Source organism: Gallinula chloropus (genome assembly GCF_964237585.1).
Source record: "Gallinula chloropus genome assembly, chromosome: 14".
Taxonomy (NCBI): domain Eukaryota; kingdom Metazoa; phylum Chordata; class Aves; order Gruiformes; family Rallidae; genus Gallinula; species Gallinula chloropus.
Window position 1 is genome coordinate 14,786,835 of NC_140099.1, and position 14,156 is coordinate 14,800,990.

Consider the following 14,156-nt stretch of genomic DNA (forward strand, 5'->3'; position numbering starts at 1 on the left):
AGCTAAAGCAGGTCATATCCTACAAAACACCCCAAAAAGCAGCTCCTAATCTTTTGTTTGACCAGATGCCCTTGATACAACATGGGGCAAACTTTAAAAACTGGCTGGACGTATGATATATATGAAAAATATGAAAAAAATTTGTACATGAGAACAATTCCATGGGATTGGATCCAATGTCCACTGTTACAAAATGTAATGGGAGAAGAAAAAAGCGAGTACAGAAAAGGCATTTGCAACTAATAAAACCAACATACCTTTTCCCTGTCTCTCTGCCCGGGCTGTGAGCACACTGGGTGCAGCCAGATGCTGGCCACAGGCTGGATAGTTGGTGTGTTATGAACAGCACAAAGGTTAATGTGGAGTTGTAACTTCTGGGCTACAACCAGCTAAGCAAAGCCATGTCCATCAGCACCCATTCGATACAGCCCAAAGCTGTTTCAGAGTTGTCCTGCAAACACCTATTACAGCTCATTTTCCCCCCTGGCTGTAGGGCAGTACAGACGCTGTGCCTGGTAGCGCGAAGGCTGGTGTACCCATGCTGGGTGACCTGGACATGTCAGTGTTACAGGCAGATTGGACGCTAGACCTATCTGAAAGCTTTGCAATGTCATTCTTTGCTATGGATTTAGAGATTAAATCCATTACTTTGCTTAACCAGGTACCAGTACAATCATCAGGACACCTAGATTTGCAGAGAGAGAAATACTCCCTTTTCCCTATTTGACTATAGTAATATGCAAATATGTTTAAAATCAAAATTTGTGATGTACATAGTAGCTGGATCCTAGAAAATGAGCAGAGGGTTGACAGCTGGAAACATAAGCTTGGATTGTGTATGAGGTTTGGCTAGGTAGTGTGATCCTTTTCCAGTTAAATTGGATACCGTGCTCATGGGGGTGTTGCAGGAATGAGATTTTGTCTGTGCAGGACTTCACATTTCCACTGAAGAACAGTTTTATCATCTTTTATGCTCTATTCTACAATAAATACTTTGTTGAATATATAGTAGCTTGAATTGCATTTATATATAATACTAAAGGATTTATTTGCTGCAAATTGCGTGCAAGAAGAGTAGTTGTGCTGTTGGGAACCTGGATCCACAGTATTCCTACACCCAGCCATTTTGTCTGGCTATGTGGCATACACCTGTGAGCTGCAAAACTGCCTTTAGGAAAAGAAATAATAACAATAATAGTAATAATTTGTTATTATTTATTATCATCATCATGATATTTAATGTTGACACTATGTATTTTGGAAAAATGTGGAGAGCTCAAGGACTGTGGCTATATAAAGTACAACATACCTCAGGCAGAAAGCATGACCTCTGGGATCTCTTGTGTGAGTTTTTATAGATCCATTAAAAGCCTTGATTCATTCTATTGGGGTTTCATTTGGTTTTGTTTTCCCAAGAGCCATTCAAAGCTGTGTGTTTAGCTGTATGTTAACTACATGTTAAGAATATGATAAAGCTAAAGGAAGGGAGGTTTAAATTAGATATTAGGAGGAAGTTTTTTTACAGAGAGAGTGGTGAGGGGCTGGAACAGGCTGCCCAGAGAGGTGGTGGGTGCCCCATCCCTGGGGGTGTTCAAGGCCAGGTTGGATGGGGCGCTGGGCAGCCTTGTGTAGCTCCAGGCCTGGAGGTTGGTGGCCCTGCCTGTGGCAGGGGGGTTGGAACTCTGTGATCCTTGGGGTCCCTTCCAACCCAGACCATTCTATGATATGTGACAAGCCTTAATGGGTCCAGGTCTAATTGTATTTACAAGCATTTGCAAATCACAAAGATGACTTTGTGTGCAGGCTGTTACATGTGTGATTAGACATGAACACAAACCAGGCCTCAGTTCCATAGTAGTTTTTAATAAACAGGCACTTGAATAAAACAGTTTTTAGAAAAGTAAAGAATAAAAGCAGAAAATAATCTCTATTAACTGTCAGTGCTAAGAGGTCTTGTTTTAAAGTTAAAAATTGCAATTGTCCCTAACTTGTTATACAGTAAATAGCCCAGTACTGCTGGTGCTACATTGTAACATCAAAGCTTTGACAAAACCCATGTCACTGCTTAGTACAGAGGAGTGGACTCAAACCAGGTTCCTGACCAAATCCTGGTTGAGTTTATTGGATTATTCAGCTGAGATATCTGTTGACTGTAAAGGATGAGAAGAAGCTATGGAAGTGTTCACAGGGTGATGATAGGGTCTCACTTGCACTATGATTATTTTATTCTGTGGCTCTGGTTCTGTTGGTTTAGCCTGCTAGGAAGAGACATTGATTGGAGTTTCAAGGAATAGTTTGAAAAATAAACAGTTGAACAGAGGAGATCTGAGGGTGGAGATGTGGTTATTTTGTCAAGTGCTCAGCATGGGGCAGAGGGTATCCTGTTAACTCTGCTTACAAGGGCAGTGAAAAATAAACTCAGTGGACATTGTGCTGGGTAAAAAAAAATAAGTATTTTAAAATTCTTTCTCTTTCAATTTGGCATCTGAATATAAGGAAAGACCACTACTTTGGCTGCAGTCATTTTTACATAATGAGATCTCTATTCAGAATGCAACCTAGAGGAAAATATCCTGCAGACCGAGTCTGTTGGAGGCGTGTGCTTGTCTCTGACATAACAGAAATAGGCCACCACTTCTCTGTCAGCTGTGGAGTCCATAACCACCTCTTGTGCTTTGTGATTTCTAGCTACAAAGCAGCATCAGCATTCCTCTTCCTGCCTTTACTCAGCTTCTGAGCTTACTGACTTAGCAAGGTAGTGCCAGTTACCTGTGGCTGTGACAGCCCTGGCACGTACAGTGGGCTATAGGGAATACAGCATCTGCTGAATGAGCTCTTGTATTAAAGTGGAGTTCTACCAGAGATGCATACCAAAGTAACACTACAGCAGTGATTGCTTATTTTGATACTGAATTTTAGGTACGATTTATGCAATAAAGGATGCTTCTCTGAAAGTAGAGGAGGGTGCTGTTCATAACAAATGTTTAGGAAATAATACTCCTCAGCTCTTTATTGATACTCTGTTCCTGGGGAGGGCAGGTATATCTGTACAGGAAAATGAAGGCGTTGCAATACCTGGCCAGCCCAGTAAAGCAATAATCTTTCAAGCCATTTTGGGCACCGACTTTAAAAACCAAACAAAGTGATGGACGTAGTGATGCATTTTATAGATTCAAAGATCAGGGCACAGATAAATCATAAATTGTTACAAACAAGAAGTTCACTTCTGGGACTCAAAAACATATTTGTGATATTAGTTCCTGAAAACTTTTTAACATTTTATTTATTTATTTATTTCTCCTAGATTAGTCAATCCAGGTTTTGCTCATAGAATTAGCTTAGTCCCTGTTCAGGACCCTCTTCCTGAGGAGCCGGAGCCTTGACATGACCACATCCCAGTCTGCATAAGCACCTTCCAGGTGACGAGTCACTTCTGATCCTGACTGGTAGCTCTGACGACCATGAAGCACACGCCAGTTATCAAATGTCACTATGTCCCCTAGAAAGAGATTGCACCAAGTTTAGCTCTGGTATGTTATAGCTGATTCCTTCACACAGGTAACATTGAGGTAGATTTCTATTGACACCTGGGGAACAAGAATTTCAAGCAGCATATCTGGAGATACACATCAACGACACAGTAATTTTAATTTAGCTGGGCATTCTCAACCAGTGAAGGCAGGTCCCTTGCAGCCTCTGCTTCTTTTCTTGTATAACCAGGACTTAAAAAGCCCAGTGATAGGGGAGTTTCTGCTGCAAAAAGCAACTACAGCAAATCCACAGGAAGGATGAGAAAGGTGAAAGCCACTGGGATGATTTTGGTTTGATAAGTCTGGTATGAGTTGTACTATAGACATCCTGCATTACTTTCCTTGATAAGAAAATTTTATAACAAACTCAAGCCACTGAAAGTTAGGAAATTGCATAATTGAGGCTAGTATGCCATTTTAATTTTTCTCCCTTGTGGGTGACTATTATGATAAATCTCTAATTAAAAAAACCTTATAGTCTTTCTTTTCTTCTCCCCCTTCCCTCTACCTTGGTGTGTTAATTGATGAGAGGGAAGGTACTAATGTAATGTGAGGTACTTTGTTTTACTGTTTACTATGTGTTCTTATAAATTATTTTATTGCATGTTCCCAATAGAGAGATTCATTTCCTCATAGACATTTTGAAGCCGCTAACATCATGCATGAGGCAGATACACTAATGAATTTACTTTTGAGTAAGTCTCTTGAGAGATGGGGGAACTATTCAGATCTTTATATTATTGCTGGGAAATGAAAGAACAGAGATTAAGGCCCAAGTCATTAAATACATGCACGGGCTGACTCTTAAAGAGTGAAGGGCATTTTTTCAGTGTGTTTTATGTTCGAAACACAACCCTGTACAACTCCAGCTGAAATTCAGAGCGCTTGGCACTTCTGCAAACCCACCTCCAGGTGTCTTGCCTAGGCCACCCAGAAAAAGCAGCGCAGCAGCAGTGCCCCAGTGAGGCATCCAGCATCAGGCTGGCGGTGGGTGTCTGGCAGAGGCGGTAGCTGACTCCCCGGCACAGTCCCGCTGCCTGCAGCGCTGTGCGCCTGTTGCATCTGTGTCACCTTTTGGATGTTGTGCAACTCCTGCCGCTTTGGGAAGGTGCCTCGCTGACCAATTAAAGCGTCATAAAGACAGACACAAGCTCTGGCTTAATGTCTGTACTCTGCATCAAACGAAGGAGAGACGGAAAGTGTGTGGTTGTGTATCCTTTAGTGAACAGACACTGAGTGGGATGGCACGGCAGTCTTACACTGGTAATTCCTATCTGTCGTGCCATTGATACACCAAGTCACAATTTCACAGAATCACAGAGTCACAAGGTTGGAAAAGACCTTTAAGATCATCAAGTCCAACCATTCCCATCCTGTGTTAAACCATATCCCTGAGCACCTCATCTACCCGTTTTTTAAACACACCCAGGGTCGGTGACTCAACCCCCTCCCTGGGCAGCCTGTTCCAGGCCTTGACAACTCTTCCAGGGAAGAACTTTCTCCTAACATCTGATCTGACCCTGCCCTGTAGTGTAAAGATGCCTTGGACTAATCCATAGACATACTCCCCACACCCCCTCCTTTCTTTTATTCTTTTTCCTTCTAGCAATGTACCAATGGCAAAAGAAATCCATGAGATGGAAGGATGGATGCAGCATGAAATAAAATAGGTCGCACAAGGACTGAAATTTCCTCTTGGTACCAACACTAACAGCACTCGAGTGTTTTGACTGTTATGAAGAAAACAGGGAGAAGAATTGTGAGGAGCAGCAACTTACTGACCTGGTTTCAGCTTGTAAGTAAACTTGTGTTCTGTGCTGTTTAATAGATCATTAAATTCCTTCAGAGCCGTGTAAAACGGCCTCACTTTTTCAGCTGGTATGTCAAACACTGTGTCTCTTGTCGCGTTGTTATAATTGATGCGGACTGCTTGGCCTCTGGAATCCACACTGAAACAGAACGAAAGGGAAAGGAAAAATAATGTCTTATTTTGTTACTAAAACATTTCAAGACGGTTAAACAACAACTGAACTCTCCTTCTGGAATTTCAATATGGTTCTGTAGTGAAACACAGGTTGTTACTGGTTGGATCTCGATAACTAAGCCTAACTAGGAAAAGGGATAATCAGGAAAAAGTATAGATGCTGTATTTCCTCAAACATCTATGTTCTAGACACTTTAATTGTCAAGTTTTAAATTTTTTAAAATTCAGACTAGATTATGGTCATTTGCATTTCATCTTTTTATAATGTATAGTTGATGATCTAAATGTTTCAAATTGTCTCTGTGGTACAATACACCTGTACGTCGGCTGGAATTCTTCTTAACAGCCCCAGCTGCTGTTAACCTGTGTCTGTACCCAGGAGTTGGTCTAAGTGCCACCACCTCGTGCTGGTGTGTTGGAAAACCACATAAGCAAAACTGTGTTGTGGTGGTACAAAGCAAAGAACAAGGGATAAGCTGGCAAAAAACCCCATCCAAACTACAGACCAAGTTAAGCCAGGGCTTCCTTATAGAGAGTCCAGAGGAGGCTACGGAGATGATGAAGGGCCTGGAGCATCTCCCCTATGAGGAAAGGCTGAGTGAGCTGGGGCTGTTCAGCCTGGAGAAAAGAAGACTAAGGGGGGACCTTGTTAACGTCTATAACTATCTGAAGTATGGGATGCAGGGGCAATGGCCAGCCCCTTTTCAGTGTCTGTGGGGACAGGACAAGGGGCAATGGCTGCAAGTTGGAGCACAGGAAGTTCCGCACCAACATGGGGAAGTACTTTTCCCCAGTGAGGGTGAGGGAGCCCTGGGACAGGCTGCCCAGGGGGTGTGGAGTCTCCTTCTCTGGAGAGATTCCAGACCTGTCTGGACGCCTCCCTGTGCAATATGAGCTGGGGAGCTGCTTTGGCAGGGGGGCTGGACCCGATGAGCTCTCGAGGTCCCTTCCAACCCCTATGTCTATGATTCTATTCTGTGATTCTATGATTTCCCACAAGGTGGCAGGAGCAGACCTTCTTCTACCAACATGAAATCCACCGCACAACAGGGGTTTTGTTTTTCGGTGCTGTTGAAACTACTCACTCTATAATCCTTTGTTTACATTGCACAGCAAAATCACAGTAGTCCACCCCAACATCTGTATAGTCTACCGCAGTAGAGGAGAGGATCTGATATGCTTCAGGATTTTGTTTCTTCAGCTTGTTGGAGACGTGAAATCCATCTACAACTTCGCTTTCACCTCCTGCGGCTGTTTGCTTTATGCAGTGGAGAAACTGAACCTGGAATGAATTAGCATCTCATTATGAGAAGAATCAGTTTGCATATTTAGCAGTTCATTAGTATCAGTTCCTCTTATCTGTGGTTCTGGCTTTTGTTTTTTTGAGCACAAGACTGAGCTCCCACTGCTGCATCTTCACAGTGCTCTTTCCCTGCCGTCACACCGCAGAAAATTAAAGTAGGATGTTCCTAAATTCATCCCATTTGGGATAGCTTCTGATGCTTGCAACCTGTGAGACAACCGGTCTCGTTTCTTCCCTCTAGGGCAGTCATAATTTTTAATGCATTGCAGTCTTGTCTCAACAAGAAGGGTTAAATTTCTCTTGCTGACACAAAAACTGCTGTGAATTAACCTCCCCTGGGGGGGGGGGGAGGAGGGGAAAGGTGGCTCTTGGAGAAGGCAGGAGGCCCAGTGTCCATATCACAAAGTAGGATTAAGATAGTTTCACTTTGCAGTGAAATTGTCAAGGCTAAGAGAGAGCAGGAAGCCTAACCTGGGCTCCTGGCTGCACCAGTGCCAATCTGAGCTGCTGGCACAGGCAGTGAAATTCCATGCAGCATTAGCGAGGCCTGCATCACACCCAGCTTACTAACCGCTCATCTCGGCCTAACTGTGTCAAACACGTGTCCTACCAATGGTTACAGCCTTCACTTCCCCCTCCCATGATGGTCAATTATGTTATCCCCTAGGGTAAAAAAAAAGAAAAACCCACAAAACCAACCCAGGAAGAGAGAAGGGCACGGGGCACAGGGTTTGTCCCCAAGTCTGCTCACCAATTGGACCCACAGACCTTGATGATGGTGATAAATCATAGAATCATAGAATTGGGACATTGAAATCCATTCATGTAGCCCTGTTCCATTCTTACTCCACATTAATGAACAGCATCTACATTATTTTAATAGATATCAGTGTGAAGTATTTGGCACTTACCTGTGGATAGATTACATTGGATTTTTTAATTATAGAAACAGCTGATAAGGAAGTACTCCCCAACAAGAGAAGGGGAAGTTATGGGTACAAAGCCTATAAATGCAAATTTTCCCTGGGTTATCTTTATTCCTTTGTACCTGTTCCTCCTGCTTTTCGGGTCTCTGGTGAATTCCATGGGTTAGGCTTTGATGTGGCAGAGAGGGACAAATAAGGGTTTCATTTCAATCCATTTATAGAAAACAGAACATAGTATCTTAATCGTATTTGTTCTCATGTGTTCTCCTCCTGAGGAGAGCAGCTGTGTTGCAAGATGTCATAACTTGCCTACAGCATGTAGACGCTCAACTTTTTCAATATAATGAAAGCAGCATCCAAAGCCTAATGGAACTTTCTCATATGGTAATATGCTCAATGTTTTGTGAGTTTCCATTAAAAAAACTACAGCATACATAGTGGAATTGCTCTGCAGAACTCATATCATGATGTATATATTGCATACCCCTGTGTATATAGCTTTTTATATGTGGATTAGTATATTGTTATTGTGACATTGATCTTTCCAGACAAAACCCCAAGCTGCTGAACGCGAACCAGATTCCACACTATAGGAACATTCCCCCCACCTTTCCCCTTCTATGTGTGAAAAAATCAGTAGACTCAACTTACCCCAGGTGGGTGCTGCAGAACAGGATAATCAGTGTGGAAACAGAGTTTCCCGGTGGTGTAAGCCACGTTGTTAGCATCTGCTTTGTCTTGCACTTGCCAAGTTGGTCTTTATAATGAATGGGAGAAGAGAAACCATGTTAAAAGAGCCAGGCAGTGCACACTGAAACTCTGAACTCACAGTACAAAAGAGTAATTCCATCTTTGAACATCAAAATGTTGCAAATTATAAGGAAACAATAATTTAGCAGCGCGCGTGTGTGTGTCCCCCATGAAAGAAGGCTTATTCTAGCAGTTATGGATCCAAGCTAGAAGGAAATTTAAGTGTCCCCAGGGTCGTCAGGCCCCAGGGTGGTATCTAGAAGAATGATGGTACTTTGCTGAATGCTGAGATCAGATGAAAACACCAACTGAGAGGGATCTGCTGGGATAAATCCTCCTCTTGATACTGAGGCTTCTCAAACAAGAGAATGGAAGTTGGCCCGTTTCTTTTTATCAACCTTCCATTTTTCTCTGCTGGATGAAGCAGATTAGGAATGAAATCTGGACTTGTTAAAGGCTATTTAACTTTCCTCAAAAATTGTTTTTAAAGCTTTATGATAATAGAAAATACAGAGTATCTTTTTTGGGGGTGGGATGTCTCCTGTAACTTGAAGACTAAAAGGAAATGTCTTTGTAACTTCCCTTTCTCTGATGCTCTGAGAACTACCCCTGTTTATAGTGTTAGTTTCTGCCTTGAAACTGACAAGTTCAGTAAGAAACTTTACTAACAGTTGGAGGGAAACCCCCCCAGTCTTAGTTATATGAGAAAGACTTGACTGCATCATGCTGTACAGCAGTTAAGATCTCTTTCAAGTGACATGCCGTGCAGGAGAATTTAAGACCAAGAACCACACGTTTTGTTTGTACAGTCCCATGATCGAAGAGACTCCCCAGCAGATGTGTGTTCCGGATCCAGACGTGGGTCTGGAAATGTGTAGGTCACCAAACGCAGCCCATGTAATCACAAGAGCATCAGGGCTTTAAAAGAAAATGTGAAACTCATTTTCCCTTGTGAAATCCTACAGATGAAACATGTTTTCATATGATGCGTGTCTAGCATTACTTCTTAATAATCATTTAAAAAGAAAGCAGGCTAAAAACACGCAGATCAAAAAATTTTATATATATATATATATATAGTTTGCAAACAGGTTTGTTCTAGGAATGGTATTTAATACAGAAACTATGCAAAAGGCTCAAACTACATTTCTGAAATTGCCAGCAGGAAAACTCTCCCTGAATATTTGCAAATGTGTTTAACTGTCTGGGAGAAATAACTTTTATTATACAGTACAGCACATATTCATCAGTACATGACTTCAGTCCTCAAGTATGATAATTTCAACCACACTTTTGTAGTTCCCAGTTTTACAGCCAAAAACCAGCCCATTATGTCATCCTTGTCATTAGTGCTGGAGGTCGCTAGGTTCACTAGATCATTAATTTAACAGGCTCCAGTGTGAGTTGATGGTTCTAAAACAATTTAACACATTTTAATGGTGTCATTTGTATGCAATATATACAATTTCTGGAAAGGTGGTACTTTCTAAAATGGCTGTAAGGTTTTCCCAGACTGGTTGGTGCTTTCATGCTCTTAAGGCTTTGCGAGGGGAGCCTGGTCCCCGGGTGCTTTCCTTCCATGCAAGGGGCTTCGGTCAGAGCTCAAGTTACTGACCTGAAGTCAGCGACACTAACAGGGAGCTCAGCACTGAATGCAAAACAAGTCTTAACACAGCTGAAGTATCAGCTCAGCCATGGGGAGAGCACACAGGGAGCGAGGGGAGAAAACATGGGTAATGTCAGAGGACTCTGGGCCCTTAGGGAGAGCAAAGCAGGGTGGAATGGTTTATGGGTTAGTAATTAGAGACATATTTTAACATCAGTTGCTCAGACTGTTGGACAGAGGAGGAAATTTGGCACCAGGAAGGTGTAGCAAATTTTTTGCATTAAGTGGCAATGTGGACTCAGTCTCCCTGAGCAGAAAATGAGCTTGTCTGCTGCATCCTTAGTGCTGCCAAAGCTCTGCACTAGGAACTGAAGCCACACTTGAATCACCTGGTCTTGCACTTTGTTAAATTCTAAGTCTTATCTGTGAGAGATTTGGGACCCACGTCCTCTTGCAGCTGAAGCCCTCTGGGAGGTGCAGATGCTTTGGCTAGTTCAGTGGGAGCATTGGGGCCCAAAGGAAGCCCTTTGTGCAAGACAAGCCCTGGGCAAGGCTTCAGAACAGGGGAGGAACACAAGGTCTACGGCCTGAGGAGATGGAGAAATGAATTGTGGTATGACTGGAGACCTTGTTATTGTGGTTGTACCTCCATAATATAAAGGAAAAGGTTGATTTAAAAGTTTGGAACCCCTTGTTACTATATGGCTGATATAGAGAGGTTTCCACTTTTGGCAGTAATGACATTTTAGGTAGTATGTACCAAACTGACATCCAGACAAGGAAAAGGGGTTTTGTTTTTCCATTTGTCAGGGTTGTACTCATTACAGCTATGTTTCAGTTTAAAATTCATGGCCCTGTTGAGCTAATGTTTTATTTGGCAAGCTTGCCACTTCTAAATTTATCCATTTATTTATAATATTTGGTAGGTCTTGTATTTGGCTGCTAGTGAAATAGCAGGGGAAATACCCAAAGTTATTATTTTATTACAGTTGTAAAAGCCACCTCAGAACTGGATGCCAGAAAGAAATGAACTTCTGTTTGAGCGCTGAAGAGAGGGGCTGTAAAATGCTGCTCTAAGTCTGCTGTTAAGACTGAAGACTCAATGGAGTTTCTGCTACTGCAAGAAATATTTAATAGCACCAAGATAACGTATCTGAAAATGAAACAGGTTAATATACTGTAGGAAAAGATGCTTTTCTCTTTCAGAATAATTTTAGGCTGGGTTCCAGCTATACATGGTAAAAAATAAGAAACTCCTATAAAACACTTAATTCCCCTCCCCCAAGAAATATTCTAAAATTAGCCAAATCCATTAGGGTTTTTCTTCCCAAGACTTCACATGATGGATTACACATTTAACAAACACTGGGGCATTAAGATGTGTGAATACAGCACTCTATTTTCTGTATGTTTAGTGTGTTACCACTTCATACACATCTGTATGAAAACATTTGAAACCAGTTTTATGACCTAATTTTCTAAAAATACTTTACTGATAATTTCTTAAATCCCTACACCGAGTGATACAAAGCTGACACGCGATCCTCTTTGTACCTCAGAGTCACAAGGTTGGAAAAGACCTTTAAGATCATCAAGTCCAACCAATCCTGTCCTGTGCTAAACCATATCCCTGAGCACCTCATCTACCCATCTGTTAAACACACCCAGGGTTGGTGACTCAACCCCCTCCCTGGGCAGCCTGTTCCAGGCCCTGACAACTCTTTCAGGGAAGAACTTTCTCCTAACATCTGATCTGACCCTGCCCTGGGGCAGCTTTGTGCCATTTCCCCTTGTCCCATCTCCTGTCCCCTGGCTGAAAAGACCATCGCCCACCTCTCTGCACCCTCCTGTCAGGTAGTTGTAGGTGGTGATAAGGTCTCCCCTCAGCCTCCAGTATTTTCTAGTATGTTAGGATTTTCTCCCTTTTTTCTTTTTTCCCTCCAAGCAGAGCTCTTAAGGAAAAAAACACAGCCTAACGAGTCAGTTATAAATAAACCCAGCCCCATCAATTTCCAAGCAGTAACCATTAACCGCAGCAGGATGGCGATGAGAGCAGCTGATGGTGGACAGGAGGAAGGACGGTAGGAAGGGCGCTCGGTTGACAGCTGCGCAGCACAACACAGACCAACCCTCCTGGGAAGGTGCAACGGGGTTTGCTCTGTATGGCTTTTGCCATTAAAGAACCCCCTTGAAGCAGAGGTGAAAGGTCAGCCAACAGCCCCTCACCGTGCCCTGGGAAAGCAGCAGCCAGCAGCAGTGCATCTGCTCTGCCTGCGACCCGCACCCCGAAATACCTGCTCCGCCCTCACTGTGTGCAGAGGCACGCTCAGCCCAGCGACCTGGGGTAAATCTAACTGCCTCAGCTGGGATGATGGAAACCAGACTCCAAGACTGTCTCGTGCTACAGCTGTGTTTGAAAAGCACAAAAGAAAAAAGCAAAGCAAAACTAAACTATTCTCAGTGTGCTTGCTTTGCATGCAGAATTTGCAGTCAGGTGGAAAACTCCTGTAACGTTGAAACTCTCTTTCGGCAGGGTAATAAATACATGGATTAGCAAAGAGGGTTTGGAAAAGGGAGGAGCTGTATAGCCTTTTATCTCTCCTTTATTGTGAACCCCTAATACTTAAGGAAACATTAAAATAAGGTTTAATCAGCCCCAATAGTAAATCTGATATAAACAGTGAAAGAAGCTCTAACGATTACTTCTCATGTAGTGTGGACCTTAATCTTATATGGAATATTAATGAATGGGAGGTTCTTTGCAGGATGTATTAAAACACTTTAAAATATAAATAAATATTATTATGAATATAAATATATATCAGACTCAGAACTCATCCTGACAAATTGCTTTTATCGAAATCACCTTTAAAGAGAGCAAAGAATTCAAGCTGGCTTTAAGATGAAGTATTTAATGACCATTACTGTATATAATTGTATTCAGGAAGAGTCAGTGAGGGGCAAGACTGATGGTTTTTAATTGGAAAGAAACCACATTGTGATGACAGTGTGAATCCTGTTAGCTGAAGTGAGGGAAGGGATGTACCTCCTGACAGTTCAACTGCATTTATACTGCAGCAGGCTTTCAGGCTCCTGGACAGGGCAGCGTTACCACAAGCTGTGTGCTGCAGACAAAGCTTTAGACAGCTGGGTGTCATTTTAAACAGCAGCAATTCAGAGGTGGGGCAGAGTACCAAGCAAGAAAGGTAGATGTTTTTTAATCTTACAGTGAAATATCAAAACCTTCTGAATGCCTTAGTGAAAAGCACATGACAGGATTCAGCAGATAGATAGGAGGTGCAAAGTGGACTGCTGTGTCAAGAATGTTATTCCAGGTTTAAAGATTATTTATAGTTTTAGGATCTTCTTCTAGATCCAGCCCTTCTTCCCTGAAACTTTTAGGAAAGCAAGTAAAAGTTCTGTTGTAACTAACTTGAGCACACGTCTGTAGTATATGTTGAGGAGGTCGTATAGGGGGGTTTTGTTGTTCTTTGGGCTTTTTTTTTCTCTCCCCTGATGTGTTTTGGAGATCTTACATATTTTCTTTCACTGATATGCTTTAACAACACAATATTTTGATTCTTTGTTACCTGGGGCTTGCAATATTCGTTCCTGACTCAAAATGCTTTTGCAGCTCCCTCGAATGACTGAGCAAACAGAGTGACTGTTTCATCCTTCAGATACCCCTGGAGAGCTGGGAAACACTCTCAGGTGTGATCAGGGTTGGATACCCCTAAGAATCTCCTGGTATCTGTTATTAGGATCACATCAAAACAGAAATAGGAAGTGGTACTAGTTTCATAATGAGTTTTAAATGGAGCCCATAGCAGATTGCCATAGAATTGCCTGACATTAAGAAAACTTTCAGTGGTGAAAAATGTTTCTCAGCACTGGAGGAGGTTTCTGAGTGCAGCAGGGGCTCCTCCTCCTGCTGTATATTTCAGTAGGATTAACCTGACTGAACCTCAGTTAATTTTGAAAACTGCTTTCCCTTCTGGCACAGGAAGCAGAAAGAGGGAAGCCACACCTTAATGAAAGTACATGGGCTTGACTACCC

At 42.4% G+C, this 14,156-nt stretch overlaps 1 protein-coding gene across 3 annotated transcripts in view; it reads right to left on the reverse strand.

The window, feature by feature from the left end:
- Window positions 1-1,847: 1,847 nt before the first annotated feature.
- Window positions 1,848-14,156, reverse strand: part of BBOX1 (gamma-butyrobetaine hydroxylase 1) — a 33,603-nt gene continuing 21,294 nt past the window's right edge. For all 3 annotated transcript variants that reach the window (XM_084270762.1, XM_084270761.1, XM_084270760.1), the window contains exons 5-8: window positions 8,395-8,500; window positions 6,600-6,796; window positions 5,313-5,479; window positions 1,848-3,499 (exon numbers count right to left, since the gene is read on the reverse strand). In XM_084270762.1, the coding sequence (XP_084126888.1) occupies window positions 3,339-3,499; window positions 5,313-5,479; window positions 6,600-6,796; window positions 8,395-8,500 (631 nt within the window). In that variant the 3' untranslated portion in view covers window positions 1,848-3,338. The remainder of the gene's footprint in view (window positions 3,500-5,312; window positions 5,480-6,599; window positions 6,797-8,394; window positions 8,501-14,156) is intronic.